The 19,314-nt window shown below is 37.3% G+C and overlaps 1 protein-coding gene across 3 annotated transcripts in view; it reads left to right on the forward strand.

Annotated features, from left to right (window-relative positions):
* The window catches only part of zgc:158464 (uncharacterized protein LOC791139 homolog), a 132,456-nt gene that overhangs the window by 91,011 nt on the left and 22,131 nt on the right, over positions 1 to 19,314 (forward strand). The window contains exons 3-4 of one of the 3 annotated variants that reach the window (XM_051135010.1): positions 2,663 to 2,872; positions 4,517 to 4,603. In XM_051135010.1, the coding sequence (XP_050990967.1) occupies positions 2,663 to 2,872; positions 4,517 to 4,603 (297 nt within the window). Of the gene's footprint in view, positions 1 to 2,662; positions 2,873 to 4,516; positions 4,604 to 17,421; positions 17,566 to 19,314 lie in introns of all 3 variants that reach the window. The other 2 variants (XM_051135009.1, XM_051135011.1) reach the window with 2 other exon arrangements.

Raw genomic sequence — 19,314 nt, forward strand, 5'->3', positions numbered from 1 at the left:
CAGAGAACCAGAGAGAGAGGTGCTAGTGCTTTTAGAGAGAGCGATAGACAAAACGCTGTCTGTTGATCAGAGGTGTGTACTGGAGTGACACACATGAGTTTTGTAGTGAGGGGTGACAGATATCTGCATTCCAGATTTCAGTGACCCCTGGAGGTCAAAGACAGAGCTACAGTTCTGAAAGCTGCAAGACTGCAGTGTGTACTGTTTGTTGTGCTGGCCAGTGTTCATTAAACAAATTTGGGTTGCAACAACTAACTGATAAAATCAATAATAATTCATAATGATTTTGATTATTGATTAATCATTTCTGCATGCTCTGCATGGAAGACATCTGCCAGTCACATCAATATATAGCAGTAAATAACACATTTCTTTGGACAAATACATTTGAAATACAGCAGAGGATAGAACGAACTGCTTCAGGAAATGTGCATGACCAAAGCTGTCCAAAATATGACAATGCTTTATATTAAAGGAGAAGCCCACTTCCAGAACAAAAAATTACAGATAATGTACTTACCCCCTTGTCATCCAAGATATTCATGTCTTTCTTTCTTCAGTTGTAAAGAAATTATGTTTTCTAAGGAAAACATTTCAGGATTTTTCCCCATTAAGTGGACTTCTGTGGTGCCCCAAGTTTGAACTTGTAAAATGTAGTTTAAATGCGGCTTCAAACGATCCCAAATGCGGTTGTAAACGATCCCAGCCGAGGAAAAATGGTCTTATCTAGCAAAATGATCAGTTATTTTCATAAAATAATACAATTTATATACTTTGTAATGTCAAACGCTCGTCTTGTTTTGCTTTGCCCTTTTTTTTTTTTTTTTTTTTTTTTTTTTTTCCCGGTTCAAGACAGTTAGGGTATGTCTCAAAACTCCCATCCCATGTTCTCCCTTAACTTCAAAATAGCCCTATATCGCTGTTTTACCTTTTTCTTAAGGGTGTTTGATCTTCTTTGCATGTTCACTTTGCCAAGATTGGGTCAGTACTTCTGCAGCGATGTAGGATGATTTTGAAATGATTTTTGAAGTTGAGGGAGAAAATACAATTGTTTTTCAACCCTGTCTTGAACCAGAATACAGAGAGTTCAGGCAGAGCAAGACAAGACGAGTGTTTAAAAAGATTAAAAAAGTATTGTATTTCTTTTAATGAAAATAACCGTTTTGCTAGATAAGACCTTTCTTCCTCGGTTGGGATCATTTACAACTGCATTTGTGATCAGCATTTAAACTGCATTTTGGAAGTTCAAAATCAGGGCACCATAGTAGTCCATTACATGAAGAAAAATTCTGAAATGTTTCCCTCAAAAAACATAATTGCTTTACGGCTGAAAACAGAAAGACCTGAACATCTTGGATGACAAGGGGGTAAGTACATTATCTGTTAATTTTTTGGGTTTCTCCTTTAAGCTTTAAACAAAAGCATATGGTTTAAAATTGCTTGCTTTCAGGTGCTTTGATTAATGCATGTGCTGTTTAATGTTTTTTTTTCTTTTCTTTTTTTTCTTTTTCCCTTCAGTGCACAACCTAGACTCTATGGTAATATCTTCAAAAGGCATGTTTTGCATAAAGGCTCGTCCTGACAGAAAGTGACATAAACTTCACTGAGCGAGTGTCATTGTGCACATGCACATAAGACAAAGTGCATTTGAACAGGATTGTGCTAATTTTGACTTTTTTTAACCTTTTTTTTTTTTTTTTTTTTTTTTGTGGATGTTGAATGCATGTTTAAAATGATGCATGTAGCCCAAGTAATGGTGTTTTTATCAGAGCAGTAAATGAAATGAGACTGTTGTAATGTGATAAAAATGTATCCAGATAAGGAAATGTGTATTTTTAATCTGTGCTTTTCTTTTAATTTATTATGGTTGGCAAGTTTTATATTGTAATGTTTATATTTATCTTATTTAGACACATTCACATTGGGCAGCATGTAATAAGATTTTTTGGAGCAGATTAATCTGAACAGTTGTTAGTTGCAGCCCTGAAACAAATCACTGAATCTTTTTCTTCTGAAACATGCACTCTTTAGTATGTCTTTCTTGCAGCAGTATAGATGCTGTTTATTCCAGTGTTTCTGGAATAATCTCTGGTGGAACACTGGATCTCTAGGTGATCACTGGCAGATCTCTGTTGTGTTGAAATTTAGAGGATGTTGTGTAGGATGTGAGCTCTGGTTTGTCTCTGATTGAGGTCAGGTTGATCTCTGTTGCGTTCAGATGAGACTCTGGGGTTTTTGTAAATGGTTTCCTCTGAGCGCTGCAGGTCTGACCATTAAACACAGCATGTTTAGGCATTTGGGCTTGTTTTTTGTTTATTTCACTGATGCTTTTAAGCACTTAACATGTGCAAAGCCTGAATGTATAATGGAACTGTCTGAAACTGGCACCCTACAGCTAAATGACAGCTTTTGACTAAACTTTGACAAGAAATTTGTGATTTTGACTGGAAAATGTCAGTCTGTGTTGCTCACTTGCTAAAATTGTTTCCTATTCTAGCTTTCAAATTAACCTGCCATTGTTGGCTATGTAATGAATTGCAAATGTTCTTTTATCGTAGGTTGCTTTGGATAAAAGCACCTGGTAAATGAATGTGTAAAATATAAATATATGTTGAAATTATCACAGGCAGCTGATATTTTGTCTTCTCTCTTCGTATGGCAGAAATACGAGGCGGACGCGTTCCTAAAGATGGTCCAGTCCGGCAGCTTCCTCTATACGACACCCCGTACGAACCGGAGGAGAACGGAGGCGACCCAGATGGAGGTTTGTGTTCCCGTGAAAGCAGATTACCACAGGATGACGAGAGGCCGCCAGAGGAGTACGACCAGCCCTGGGAGTGGAAAAAAGACCGCATATCTAAAGCCTTCGCAGGTTCGGCCTAATTCAATTCCGTCTACATGTGTGTTATTTTTTTATTTTTTATTTTTTTCTTAAGTATTGATTAATAATACTGAACAGTCTAAAATATAAAAACTCCTGTGCCCAGTTCTGTTGGTGATGGTGGGTGATGATGGAAAGTTACTAACTAAAGTAGTGATGCTACTAACTTGACTACATTTTTAGTCACTCAACTGTCTCCGAAACACTAGCTTTTCCACTAATGAGTAGATTTTTTCCAGTGTTGTAGTGATTGGAAGTCAGGCTGATTCAAATAAATAAACTGGTTAAAGATTATTCGTACCACGGTTCATTAGAACCCCTGCGTGGCATTTTGTAGCAAAATGTTCAGTAAAAAAAAATACTAAATTCTTTTCTCATTCCAAATGACTTCCAGTCATATGTATGCGAATGCAGATCAGAAACACAAGCTCATGTGAACTGGTAAACTCTGATCTATGAATTTTTATCATGTGAGCATTGCAGTAAAATATAGTAGACTGCATGTTTTTTTTATTTTGTTTATTTTATGCTTTTAAAAGAGACGCTGCAGAGTATTACATCATATTACAATCATTGCTGTGTTTGTAGAAATTATGCATGCCCAAAGTCTAGTGTGACTGCGACATCATTTATATAAATTACGACCTTTCCTCATTGCTACTTATTGGTTGTGTTTGGTTAAAGTTCATTTTTGTCGGCTCTGATGGCAAAATATGTCCTAGTTTCACATTGGTGGAGGTCTCACTCTTTACTGAATAGGGTGGAGTGCTCAAACATTTTCATTGCAAATTAACTTGAGTGTATAAACAGGCTCACAGTTGCCGTATCCACCTGTTTCTGGGAATGCTGGGAGATTTTCTGCTGATGGTGTCTTATCCTCTCTCTCTGAATGCTAGCGACTTTGTTTCTCAGACTCTAAGACTTCAGGAATGGTTCATTTCAGTTCCTAAAGGGATAGTTCACCCCAAAGTAAAAATTCTGTCATCTTTTACTCACACTCAAGTTGTTTTAAACCAGTAAGAATTTCTTTAGGCTGGCTCACACAAAAGATATTTTGAAGAATGTTGGTAACCAAATTATTGCTGAACATATTATTATTATTTCCATATTATGGAAAAAAAATACTACAAAAGTCAGTGGCTATCATCAGCTGTTTGGTGACCAACATTCTTCAGAGTATCTTCTTTTGTGTGAGCCAGCCTAAAGAAATTCATACTGGTTTAAAACAACTTGAGTGTGAGTAAATGATGACATAATTTTTATGTTTTTGGATGAACTATCTCTTAACTCTCTGGGTGGCTGCAATTGGACGTGTATGGGAGGCTGCATGCTTTCTCTGTCCGTCTGACACTCACCTGTGGATGGATCTAGAGGTGTGTGTGTTTGTGTCCGTCAGGTGTGGTGATTGTGTGTCGGCTGAAGGTTTGGCTCAGGGACTCATGACTAACTCAGGCATAACTAAACATGGCTGTTCAACTGAGTTATCTGGGGTTTATCAGACACATAAAATAAAAAGAAACAAATATCCAGCAAATAGAATTTTGTGTATCAGTTCTTGAATGGTGTTCCATTCTTTCCATTATTATTATTTTTTTTTTTGTCCTGTGTGTGTGTGTGTGTTTGCATGTGGAACAGCATTACTTTGTTATGACTGCATTAGTCATGAGGACACGAGCAGAGGAGCGTCCAGGAGAGATGCCCACATCTCTAGATCCTCCACAGGTACTGCGGCACAAGGGCTCCATCTTTCTGCTTTCCTTTCTGTCTGTATGGATTTATGACTGTATTAGCTTCATAGGAGTGCATTGCTGATTCTCCTCACAGGAGAATATTCTTATGGTTTCTCTTTCTCTTAAAGGAATATTCTGGGTTAAATATACACCTTAAGCTCTATGCCACAGATGCCAGTTACAACTGCTTATTTTGATCATTCGTCCACTAAAAACATGATACTTCTTTAGTGGAAGTTGAAAATACACACCGGTTTAAAAGTATAGCCATGAAAACGTAAATTATTAAAAAAATAAATAAATAAATAAATAATAAATAAAAAACTATTGCTGTTTAATATTTAATTAATTATGCAATATATGTTTAAGTATTTTGTACATTTAGTAAATTACGTTTCATAAATATATATATGTATGTGTGTGTGTGTGTGCGTATGTAGTTGACAAATGAGCAGTAAAAAATGCTTATTTTGTAAACAACAATTTTTTTTGAAGAAATTCATATATTTATGTATTGTGAGGTCTTATTTTTGAGAAAAAGGACAACAAAACGTAACTCTTTTGTAGTTGTTCCAAAAATGTTAAATATTTGAACAATTCTGTGACCAAGTCTTACCGTGTGCACATGTCATGAGCCTAACACTGGGCTTCAGTAACATGATCATAAATGGGGTCCTTCAACTAATTAAAGTTTTGCTCTGGAATAGACACTTTTTTAACATTTTTATGCTTTTCTTTTTAATTTATAAAAGTTGTCCATTACTGAACCATGCTTGAGACAGTCATACCAAAAAATAAAATAAAATAAAAAATAAAATAACGCTGCAGCTTTTATAACAACAGGTCCATGTAGGACAAAGAAATGTTTACTGCAATGTAAATAACTACAGTATTAATTCTAAATTTTTATCTTGTGAGACAGTGAAAATGCCATGTCACATCAACAACCCATATTTGTTGTTCGTTTTTTTTTTTTTTTTTTTTTTTTTATATGGTAATATGTATGACAGAATAACTTTAACCAGGGATCCTTAACCATCCTTAAAGGTGAACTCCACTTCCAGAACAACAATTTACAAATAATTTACTTACCCCCTTGTCATCCAAGATGTTCATGTCTTTCTGTCTTCAGTCGTAAAGAAGTTACGGTTTTTGAGGAAAGCATTTCAGGTTTTTTCTCCATATAATGGACTTCATTGGTGCCCCGATTTTGAACTTCCAAAATGCAGTTTAAATGCAGCTTCAAAGGGCTCTAAACGATCCCAGCCAAGGAAGAAGGGTCTTATCTAGTGAAATGATCTGTCATTTTTTTCAAAAAATAAAAATTGGTTATTCTTTTTAAGGACAAAAGCTTGTGTAGCACAGGCTCTGGGATGTGTGTCTACGATGCTATGAATTAGTAATGGGTTGTTCTTGAACAATTCTTTCATTTGAACAAATCTTTAATGTGACTCGGGAAGAACGAGTTGTCTTGGGGAGTGATTCGTTCAGTCACGCATGTGCAACATCCTATTAGGTTCTGTACTGGAATTAGTTCACCTGTTTTGAGTTTTCGGGTTTTTTGAGTCATTCATCTATATTATGGGACTGTCACGTGATGAACGAATGACTCAAACCCGAAAACTTGTCAGATAAGAAGTGAGGTGAGCTAATCATAAACTCAGGTAAACAATTAATTAATCTTTTCTGTTGCTTATAGCGTTATAGTTTTGTCTTGTTTGTCTTGTTAGTGTGATTAACATTTGTGTAAGCAGTAGATGCGTTAGGGAAGTAACACGTAACATTTTAATTAGATTTTGCTAAAATGAACTAAATGACTCAGAAGATTCATTCGTTTTGCTGAATGAGACTCAATGGTCCGAGTCGGTAAAATGATCCAAACTTCCCATCACTACTACGAATCACGTCTAAGTTCATCGTCTGTGTACTGAGTATGGCGAAAAACTCCATCTTATTTTCTCCTACAACTTGAGAGGAGGACATTGTTGTACCTTTTTGTTTGTAAACAGAGTTTACAAACTTACTTGCACTTTCTTAGTCTTTGCGTGTTCGCTTTGTAAACACTGGGTCTATTGTTCCATCTACGTTCTGCATGACCTTTGGACGTGATTCAAAAGTACGTAGGGTCGTGAACGCGCATCCCAGAGCCTGTGCTACACAAGCTTTTGTGCTTAAAAAGCTTAAAAATATTTATTTCCCGAAAAAGAAATTACAGTTCGTTTCACTAGATAAAACCCTTCTTCCTCGGCTTGGATCGTTTAGAGCCCTTTGAAGCTGCACTTAAACTACATTTTGGAAGTTCAAAATTGGGGCACCAATGAAGTCCATTGTATGGACAAAAATCCTGAAATGTTTTCCTCCAAAACCATAATTTCTTAACGACTGAAGACAGAAAGACATGAACATCTTGGATGACAAGGGGGTAAGTAAGTTACTTGTGAATTGTTGTTCTGGAAGTGGAGTTCTCCTTTAACTTAATTGGGCAAAAGGTAAAGTAACATGAGATAAGTGTGCCTAAAAACCTAACAAGCATAATTGCACGTTCTTTCATTTCATAACATGACAATGTCAACCTGTTAAGCTATTTTATTTATTTATGTAAAATATATACAGGCATCCTAAAGAGTACAGAAATTACATTGGAAATGCACTACTATAAATTCATCAGCCTAGAAATGTAGTCCAACCTTAAAAAGATGAATTAGGTAACTGAACTCAAATGTTGTAGAATAAGCATGCACTACATTGAATGTAAAATATTCATGTGTTTTATGCTTTAATGTGTAATTAATTTAGATTTTGTTTTAACTGTGATAATCACATTACTCTGTTAATTCATTCCACCATGAGGAACAAGGCGAATCATCTTCTCCTTTCAGAGAAAATCACAGTTCTTTGTTGTCAGTCAGACAGATGCAGCTTTCAAAGACTTTATTATTTCCCACATGTCTTTGTCCTAGTTTTTCAACTGCGAGGTATAACTCGCCAATCCGCTTCAATGTAGATAAAGCATGCTTTGACGTTTCTTTCCGTCAGGAAGCAGAGAAATCGGAAATCAGTCGTTAGGCCTCTGGCTTGCCACCAGATCCTCTCAAAGTAACCTTCCCATGGACCCTTAATACTCACATTTCTCTGTCTTCAGAAAAATGTTCAAAAAGAAATCTTCAAGGAACGTCAATCATACACCCTTGAGACGTCTGTTCAGTGGTCTGGAGCCAGTCTCAATGCTCAACCCCTGATTCCAGAGGTTAAAAGATCATCCTGAGGTCACAACATGAGAGAAATGCTCATTAGGCTCTTTCCATAAATGGAGGCTTTGTGTATACAAGGCTTAAAGGAATAGTTCACCCAGAAATGAAAATTAGCTAATAATTGTCCTCACCCTCAGGCCATCCAAGATGTGGATGAGTTGGTTTCTTCATCAGATTTGGAGAAATTTAGCATTACATTACTCACCAATGGGTGCCATCAGTATGAGAGTACAAACAGCTGATAAAAACATCACAGTAATCCACAAGTAATCCACACCACTCCAGTCCATCAGTTAACGTCTTGATAGAAGCCAAAAGCTGAATGTTTGTGAGGAACAAATCCATCATTAATACATTTTGGATTGCTTGTGGATTATTTTGATGTTTTATCAGCTGTTTGGACTCTCATTCTGACAGCACCCATTCACTGCAGAGGATCCATTGGTGACAGTACATTTTAAGCATATTTTTATTTTTGGGTGAGCTGTTCCTTTAAGGGAAAAGATTTTAGGATTAAGGAAGAAGGGTTCCGGGTCAGTGCATGTTGAAGAGTTTTATACCGTATTTGCATTTCGCTAGTTTTCATTATTACATGAATAATGTAATATTCGCAACTCACAATTCTAGTCCTGACATTTTTGCATGACAGAATTTCTTATTTACATACTGAGTTCATCTGTCAGCTTGTAAAATGTAAATGCTTGATTAGGATAAATGCACTTGGTTGTGAAGTCGAGGCGACTGCAGGAGATGCAGAGGGTACAGAAGAAATATTGCACTTAGCATAAATGAGTGCTTTAGTTATTACTGAGCGCTGCAGCGTATATATGTTTCTATTTCATCAATCTTCGTTTGGTCTGATGAAACGCACAACATTAAAATCAGCTTGTGGTGAGCTGCAGTGCATTTGATTCACTGCAATGCGTACAGCTCCTGATATTTATTTACCGTTGGGTTATTCATTAAAGCGTGTGCTACGTATGTGTGTGTGTGTTATTCACTTGTGCATTTATCAGTGAGCTGTTTTCAGCAGGATGCTGATATGTGCTTGTGTAGGTCACTGCAGGGTTGTGCACTTGTGTGTCACCTAATTAGTCATCTGGTTATCAGCTGCCTTCTCACAAACCACCTATATAGGTAAAGAGAGATTGATGAGTGCAAATGTGACAACACTAAAGATTGTATGTGTGTGTGTTTGTAAAGATAAAGCCAGAAGGTGAAAACAAAATGCACACAGGGTTTTCTAGAAAGCCTCTCACCCTTTGAAAGTGGGCCTGTGTGTTACATATGAAAAACCTCTGAAGACCGCTCTACTTACATGCAGTGAGTGGGGAATAAAGATATTTGATGACTTAAGCCAGGGGTTTTCAAACTCTTTGATGTCACAAATATGTCCTCCTTCCTAAAATATAAAGGCAGTTGTTTATTTTTATGTATGAAGAATGACTTGTACTGAAGTGAAAACTCAAAAATTGCTAGTATATTTCTTTTTTTTTTTTTTTTTTTTTTTTTTTGATGCTGAATAGTATAGCAATTTGCTGAAAATGTCCTCACCCTCAGGCCATCCAAGATGTAGATGAGTTTGTTACTTCATCAAATTTGGAGAAATGTAGCATTAGATCATTTGCTCACCAATGGGTCCTCTGCAGTGAATGGGTGCCGTCATAATGAGAGTCCAAACAGTTTATAAAAACATCACAATAATCCACAAGTAATCCACACCACTCCAGTCTATCAATTAATGTCTTGTGATGACAAAAGCTGTGTGTTTTTAAGACAAAAATCTATTATTAAGACATTTTAACCTCCAAACTATGTAAAATCTGAGTTCATTATCCGTAATAAAGCTTCCTCCAGTAAAAAAGTCCATCTTCTGTTTTCTCTCATATCAAAATCCACCAAACATATTTGTTTAGAGCTGTTTTGGCTTGTAAATTGTGCTTGATCTGTGCAAATTTCTCTCTTGATTCAGACCATATAAATTTCCACTAGAGGATGCGTTATTATGGATTATGGTCTTGTAATTTAGCTGATTGTATGTGGTTTAGCTCACATGACCTGATGTAAAAGTAGTGCAGTTCCAGTCACACAGTCTGAAACTGCAGAAATGTGTTGTCGCTATGTTAATATAACCGTATAATAACTTTAAAACAGGACTGACGTCCCTATACTGCGCAAACGTAGCCACAGGCCGTATTCAGTCTGCTCACGTGATCTGTCTGCATGTTATTAATGCAGCTCTCCGTCTCAGACACTGACTGTGAATGTATGTGTGCGTCCTCACAGCCCTGGATGACAGACGCTGCTCTCTGTCTTATTCACATGCTGCTGCTGTGGTGTGATAACAGTCTTCTGTCATGATCTCTCACCGCACGCACACACACACACAAACACACACACACACACACCAATGGCCTCATGGTGCTTTCATGGAGCTCAAAGACGCCACTTCAGAGACAGAAATGCCAGAGGGCTTATCTTCTCGCACACACACACATAAAGATGCATCCAAACACATAGAGTTCAGCTCCTTCAGAGAAAATCACACACACACACACACACACACACACACACACACACACACACAAACGTTTATGACCTCTCTCACACACACACTTGAGTCCCTAACACTTTAGAATAGAGAACACTTATTCACTATGAACTACGACTTTTCCCTCAATAAATTTCTAATTTATTTAACCTATTTATTTATTATTTATAAATCTCAATTTCAACAAATTGACACTTACGACTTTTGATTTTGATGACTTATGGTTTTGTGGTCCAGGGTCACATATTTGAGAACTTCTTATGAATCTTTCAAGAAATCCATTCTTACGAAACATTCTTACAGACTTAAGGTTCTTGAGAAATGTCTTAACCTCATTCTAAGAACGTTTTGGCTTCTATCAGATACATCCAGCAGCAGTGCAGACATCTGCTCACACTAAAAGAAAGTGTGTTGGCTGTTTTATCACAGATGGCAGCGCTGAAATGCCACAGAAACTGCTGTGAGCTTTTGAAAAGGTGCTTGACTTTTCTAATTGCGCCCGAGGCGTAGGCAACGCACTTTACCGCATATCCACTATATAATTACCTCACACCCCCATGTTTTAAATACGCATACAATCTGCCAGCAGTCGATCAAGAGACTCTTTAGGAGAACGAACGCTCCTCGAAATTGCATTTAGCTTGAATTCAGTCAGACTGACTGCTCATTTGAAAGCAGAGGAGTGGATTGTGGATGTTATTTAGTCTGTATGAATGTTTGATGCTGTTTTTATGACTTCAGTGCTGTCGGATACTATTACCGCTAACCTCGTCATGTTGGATTTGTCTTATCGTGGAATCGGTTCACACTTCTTCATCTACCCTAAAGCCTGATTGTGTCTAAATTGTCCTTTTTTCTGTTGTGATGTCTTAATTAGGCCTGCGATAAAAGTCTGAAATGAAATCCATTCGTTGTACTGTTTACAGCGGGCCGGATCTGGGTGAACCGAGCCTTGAGCATCTCAGCTGTGCGATTGCTTTCAAATCTGGAACATGAGATAAAGCCAGCCTGCCTGGCTAAGTTCTGCCCAGGGGAATTATGGGAAATTGAGGCAGCTTTTTTGCACACTATGTTCTCCCAATTTTTCTGGCGGTTCAAGGAAAGGACAGCGAACAGACACTCAGTGTAAGACTAACTCATCAGCTCGAGCCGTGGCAGATTGGTGAGCTCAGCCAAAGTTCAAAGCTGTCACTGACTGTATATATGTGTGTGTGCATCAATATTATTCTAAGGCTGGTGCTTGTGATATTGCAGCACTTCTGCCACTTTTATTAAATTGGCTATTATTTGGTGACAGCGGGTTCCACATTTGTTGTAATTTGGTAAAATGAGATGTGAGAGAGAACAGAAGAGTGTCTGTCAAAGGAGCAGTGTGTAATTGGTGTTGTAATTGGTGTTGTTGCACCTTTGCAATCATAAAATCATTTTTTGAGAGTAACTGCAAATGCAAATGATACCTTAGAGTCCTCCCCCATTCAGTGGTTTTTATTTTATTTTATTGTATTTTATTTTGTTCTATTTTATTTTATTTTTTATACATATCATGTAAATGTAAATAAAGATAATTAATGTATGCATGTATATATGCATGTATGTATGTATGTATGTATGTATGTATGTATGTATGTATGTATGTGTGTGTGTAAATATATAAAATATAGTGTAATACTTGAAACACTTAAATTATAATTTATTGTCAATCATTTAATCATTATTTAGTTAGTGATACTGGATTTAGTTTTAAGTCAAACAAAACAACATACGCAAAATTATGTATAAAATGTACAATATATATGTACTATTTATATACTATACATATATACAGGGCCTAAAATGAACACTCACCAAGCGCCAAATGCTAGTAAAAATTGGCGTTTGTTAATTATATGTAACAGTGTCAGTCGTGGGTTGGTGGGTAAAACTTTTACGAAATATAACAAAGCAATGTAGTGAAAACAACAGCCAGTTTTTAAAGAGTTTCGCTGTTTCTGACGTAAGAAAATAAAATAATCTTTTCCGAACACAAGAGCGAATCAAAAAATGTAATACAATCAGGCTGATAAGGTCAGAGCAGTGTGATGCCCAGCTTGTCCCTAGACACAGTTCTAATAACTTTTACCTGAGAAGATATTGCTGCTTCATTTCGACAGATTAACTTTTCCCTTCTTTATTCTTTATAATCCGAGAATGTGGCGACACATACCTGGGGTTACGCCTTGTGAACGGTGCAGTGAAGTATAGTTTGAAAGGTTACGTGTTTGGCTGTACACATACACTGAGCCACTTCAGACAGCTCACCAGTAGCACTTCAGTGGACGAAAACATACACAATTATGTCAAAATGCACGGTTTTGGCGAGTTACCTCGTAAATGTATTCTTAAATTAGTTATAAAGTCTTAAATGACCGTAAAGAGTTTGGAGAAAAACGGATATGTGTCAGATCAAAGCCAGATGAATCAGGTTTTAAAGAGACAGTGAGGCTTTTAAAGTGAAACCTAACCTAATAAGTTGTTATATATTTAAGAGCCTAAAAATAAGAAATAATAGCTTTATATAGCTTTTAATATAATTAATAGGTAAAATTAGGGAAAATGCATTTAATAGACACCAGTAGCAAGAAAAATTAAAAACATTGTAAATATGTTTAGTTATTGTAGTAGTAACTGCCTGTTTTTGCAAAAGGCGTTTCATGACTGGTAAAAAAAATAATTTGGCCGGTAAATTTTATCACGTCACCGGCCATTGGCAGGTGTGGCAAAAAGTTAGGCCCTGCATATATAGTTTGCATATGTGTTTTTGCTAAGCATTGTATTTCATGCATGGTTTTTATGGTTCATGTATGCAATTCATTGCAATTCACTGATTATTGAGAGATAGACAAGTAAACTTTCCTCAAAAGCCTAAATAAATAAATAATAAATAAACATTATAATATATAAAAATTAATGCAAACTTCTGTTGAACTCCCTTCCCTTCAATTAAACATGCAGTAGCCAAAATTCTTACCAGAGCCGTGAAACTAACAAAGTGTGAAAATACCCTGAAATGAAATGAAGACAAACCATCACCTTCTCTTCATCCTCCAGCGCTAATGTTTACCAACACGCTCATTTAGCGTGAGGGATTTTGCCAAGGCTGTAAAACGCACTAATCCTCACAATATGCCGCTTTACCAACAGGACAGAGTGCTTTTCAAAGAACTCCTTCCAACGGCTGAACATGCCAACCGCTTTTTGGCTTAACGCAAGAAGCGTTACAGCCTCTTAACCGAGTTCACCTTCAGTGTGAAAGAGACGATATACACAATTTATCTTATCTGGGTGGCAGCGAATGCGCGCGACCTGTGCGAATTCACTTCTCTGCCTTACTACAGGCACAAGGGGCAAAGCTCTCCTCTCCCAAAACAATTACACGGTAATCTGCGGCACCGAATGAGAATTAGCTCTTTAATCAGGCTGCTGGCAGGCCTTTACTTCACCCGCTGTGGAGGAAGTTATTATATGAGTTGTCAAATAGGCTGACCTCGCTAGAATGGCTCCGTTCAGCGAAACGCTGGTGGATGATGGCAGCTCTGTCAACCGCCATCATATCACGCAGTTCAGAAGACCGCTATTCGAGATTCCCGCTTAATGTTTTATCTAGAAGTTGCTTACATAGAGTCCTCTGAAGTTAAAAACAAGGGCGAGTTCATAACCGAGTGTTTGAATGCATAGAGGAGTGCGTTTATCGGCTCGTAAAACGCCACATGGCCTGACAGCACAGTCAACAAACTGCCAGCTTTATTTCGGATGCGCAGACAGTTCAGGTCGTTCGCCTGTCAAGCGCTGAAAGCATCCGATGCCAAATGAATCACAAGTGCGTTTTCTTTGAATTTCTGGGCCGCGGCTTGTATCCGTCCAGCCTCCGGAGGAGCTTTTGTTTGTGTGTGCTGTTTGTTTTGGATCGTGTGTTGTGCCGAGCTCTGTTTCTGTCAGCACACCGGCAGGGAGAAGATGCACGGAAAGCAGAATGAAGGGATTTGTTGCTTGTTTCATTATTAAATAGACGCGGTTCGGGGCTTAAGTGACAGCAACGTCTCATTTCTAACTCCCAGTGTACACCGACTCGCTCTGTGGTGTTTTTAATTAACTGGCACAGCAAAGTTAATTCATGTACAGAACCGGTCACTGGGAAGAGTCGGGATGCCAAGAAGCTGCACCAATACACTGTGGCTAATGTTGCGAAAGAATTAATAAACACAAATGCACTAAACGCTGCAGACATGTTTCAGTCTACTTAAGTTAAAATATAGTCAAATGCAGACATGTGCTAAAAAAAGAAGTACCTGTATCTTGACACCTACACTTTTGACAGTAGTACTATAGTGTTATAATGCTTTTCTGTAAAATTTCTTGAACTACCAGTTTAATAACATGGTAATAGTTCAGTGGTGTAATTTCTGTCCGTTAGTGTTGTTTTTGTGTGTTTTATGGGGATGCACAATATGTTGATAAAATATTTCTAATTCAGCAGTATCAGCATGGGACATTTAATTTAAATATATATATATATATTTTTAGTAATAAACACAAACGCTCACACGTAGACACTACAGCCACGTTTCTGTCTACTGAAGTTAAATTATAGTTAAATACAGACACATGTTAAGCTATGCTGGCAAAAGAAGAACCAAACTGTACCTTTGTAATACTTTGGCTGTTAGTAATATAGTTTTACAATGTTTTTCTTTAAAGTACCTTGAACTACCATACTAATAACAGTAATAATATGGATATAATTCAGTTTCCTGTTATTTTTAGTCCTGTCGTTTTTGTGTGTTTTGTGGGGATGCACAATATATTGGTAAAATATTTATTTTTATCAGTAATAGTCAATATTGACTATAATTGACAATATTATCTACTTGTGCATGCTCATTTCAACAATTTTTTGTTTTACATTTAGAGCACTGTTGCCATTACTGAATGCTTAAATGTACTAATAAGTAAATCTCAAAATGAATATCCGTTTTTCATGTTGTGCAATATCATGTGATGCCTAAATTCAGTTGTTGGTTTTATTTTTATTTTTAGTGTTTCATTTTTAATTTATTTGGTCAAAATTATATCTATTTCAATGTAGTTTCAATGCAGCTTCACGGTAATAAACAGGAAAATATCAAAACTGATGATGCAAACTTTATTAAATATGAGACAATATTCAAATTTAGCTAAAAAGCAGCTATAAAAAGACAGTAATGTCAGTTTAATGTTGATTCAGTTCAGTTCATGTTGGGGTTATTGACCATAACACGAAAATAATTATTCGTATCAGCCAGGTTTTTAATATTGTGCTTCCTTATTTTTTAACAAGATATGATGTATTTTGGTTTGTAAATGTTGCTCTACGAGCAGCTGGATGAAGGGTTTTCACATTTCTAGATGAGAGCTTTGTGACTTTGGTCTGCCTGTCTTTGTCAAATGTGCAATTTAATTTCTAACTATTATAGCACTATTTACACAGAGATGCTGCCCAAAGGGTGCAAAACTAACATTCAAAGAGCCTCATATGCTCTCAGTGCTGTTATGATATGGATCTGCTTCTCTGTTAAATGAGTGGGGTTTTCCTGAGAATAGATTTGCTGTCACTGGATGGGTGCGCCTGGGCACGATTACATCCAGCAAAGCTGCATTAATAGAGAGAAAAAGAGAAAAGTGCATGTGCTTCATGCTGTAGTAGATACCATTTATTGTCTTTGAATAACACACCAGACAAGATCTGGCACGTCTGTAATGAAAGCAGAATATGGAGGTGCTACAGTGTGTGTGTATTCCTAATGAACCGTTTAATCTGGAAAAAAGAAATAATAATGATAATCTGACTCCCGCAGACTTCTCACTGTCTTTCAGAGTCGATTTCTAGAGGTGCTCACCATATTGTACTTTAATCTCTCAGTGCACTTTTTTTATATATAGAAGGGTTTATTAAAAGTTTAGAGAAGTTTGCATATGGGTTTTTTTGTTGAGTATCATATTTGATCCATCAGGCTTTAAAGTCTCATATAGTCTGATATACTGGGAATATGGATGGGAAAAAAACACATTTTATTCAAAGACTCAAACTGAGCAATATGCAATTTGGTGCAGATGCTGATATTTGTATGATGAAAATCTGATGCTTGTAATGTAAATTAATGAGATCTTTGTAACGGCATAGTGAATATTTACATACAATTGTATAAATATCAGTCATCACTCATTACACTATATCTCCACAATAATATGTCTTAGTAAGATGGTATTTAAATGATCAAAACATATAATGGAATGTAATACAATGATGATTGAAGGATAAACCAATAAACTTTCCTCAAAAGATTTGAGATGTTTTCAAGGATTGAGAAGATCATTCCTCCACTGAGGAACAGTAAAAGTAAAGGTTCTGGGAAAAAAACATTCCTCAAAAGCCTGATGATCATATTTGAAACTCTAATAAATGATGTCTGGTTGTTATGTCAGTCCAGTAAGTGTTCATCTTGAAACACTACTAACAATATCAAAGTTATTCTTTTGTTTACTCTATAAAAATCAGTGAAGATTTGACAGCAAAAAGACATGTGAAGCATGAGCTGAAGCTGGACATTTGTACAATTATACTAAAAGAGCTTTAACTTTATAAAAAAATAAATAAAAAAAGACTATCAGACGACAGAAGGCATGGAGTAGAAAGTGTTAAAGAAAGTTAAAGAAAGATAAAGAAAATCAAATGTGATCCAGTAGTTTTCTAAGGTTAACCCTGAGGTCTGTAGGTGTTTGTGTTTAATAGGCAGAATCCTGAATGCTCTACATCACTGTTTGTTTCCTGGTTCCTTCCTGTTTCCTGTTTCCAGTCTGTGACTGTTTGCCCTGCTGACCTGATCCTGCCTTCATTGACGCTCCTCTCTCCATCTCTACTGCCCTCCCCTCCTCTATCCCCTCTCTCTCTTTCTCTTTTTCTTTCTTTTTCTCTCTCTCTGGTTCTGCCTGCAGTAGAGATTAAAGTCATTAAGGATCTCCCGTGGCCTCCTCCGGTCGGGCAGCTCAACACCAGTCCTCCTCTGATGGAGGCGGTGGAGGCTCCGTCCTCTCCAGGACTCAACGCCACAGCGTCAGCCTGTGACCAGCACCAGAACGGTGGGTTCAGCCCTCATCTTCACCCCTAATGCTCCACATGTCCCTCCAAACCCTGAGCAAACACCAGACCTCGTCCAGTTCAGTTCGTTTCACACACACAGCCTTACATGGTCTCAGAGCTTGTAGCAAAGAAAAATCACAGAACTTTTTTAACATCTTGATTGTTTCTCCTAGTCTATAATGAGATTAAATGAAGAGCAAATGGGGAGTTTGGCCTGCATTTCTCTAATACTCTCACATGTATCTTCCCAAGAGGTTCAGGAGCGATCTCAACAGCGTCTCAAGCTTTGCATCTTGACTAGTGTTGAATATCTTGAATATTTTCACATCTCACTTTATTTCTCGTAATTGCTGCTTTGTTTCTCATAAATATGACTTTATACCTCAAAAAGTGAGTATAATTCTAATATAATTCTAAAAAATGTTAAAATTTGGCACACTGATAGTGGACAGTCTCAGCATTAGCATAGCAAGTTTGGAGTCTCTAACTCAAACTCTGTAGTGCCACCACTTGTCCAAAATTCCATCATGTTTATGCTAATAACCGTAAAGCACAGAAAGAAAATTATTTTGAATCCTCATGCCGAGTCAAATGGACACCAAAATGTAAAAATCGTGAGGTTTAGATTGTTTGCTATTTTTAGTAGTTCGTAAAACCTACTTTTTTGAACTTGTCCTAGATGGTTTTTCTTATTTTCACTAAAATTGGCTCAGATCATCTTTAGACCATGCTGGCAAAAAGTTATGGAATTTAAGTTGATTTGTCAAACCGTTCTCGAATAACGTGTAAACGAATTCTACGAATAGCACGCAAAAATGGACGTGAGACTATGTCTCCGCAACGCTTTGCCGCATTGAGACCAAACTTGGTGTGTGTTATAGCAAGTATGAGTTGAGACTACCTGCAGTGTTTCAATGCAGTGCCACCTAGTGGTCAGGAGATATAAAAAAATGGCTATTTTTGCTTTTAACTTCTGAATGGTTTGGTCAAACACCAAGCGGCAACCTCCCACTCTCTCTACTGAAACCAACACGTAAGTGACTTAAACTGCAATTCATCGACTGGCAGCTAGAGACTGGCTCCAAATGGGAGTCAATCCCATAGACTCCCCATGTTAAAATGTCCAACTTTACAGCAAAAATATGTTTACAGCCTGGTACAAAAAGTGGTTTTGGTCTATATAGCTAATTGTGCCCTTCATGTCAACTGTGAGGGGGGTGAATTTTTTTTATAACTCCATCCGTTTAAATTATATTAAGCCTTAAAGTTCTGCAAATTTAAGGCATGGCCACTTCAGTGACAGGTGGATTGCCGCTGCTGTCACCACCGTCGCACTAGGCGGGCGTGGTTTCAGCAACCAGCTCCACCAATGTCCCGCCTCTTTGCCCATTTTCAATTATCCGGGATTGACTTGCAGTGACGCGATTTCAAGATGGCGACGGCCGACTCCCGCCCACTAAGAGCTTCAAAAATGCTCTTCAGAAACCTACAGGTGACGTCACAGACTACGTCACTACGTCCATATTTTTTACAGTCTATGTCAAACACCACAAAACTGGTCTCTTTACATTTGGAGGACATGCTGAGTCTAACTATACCCAGTTTTCCCATTTGAGCCATTTTGGGTGTTGGTCATTTAGAATTTTGTTGTAAAATACTATATTTTATGTACTGAAGTTTGGTAACGAAGCTTGATGTGTGTCTTCGGCACCATACCCTGACAGCACTCAAAAAGTTTGGCAGCAGTG

The sequence above is a fragment of the Labeo rohita genome, chromosome 18 (genome assembly GCF_022985175.1).
Source record: "Labeo rohita strain BAU-BD-2019 chromosome 18, IGBB_LRoh.1.0, whole genome shotgun sequence".
Classification (NCBI taxonomy): Eukaryota; Metazoa; Chordata; class Actinopteri; order Cypriniformes; family Cyprinidae; genus Labeo; species Labeo rohita.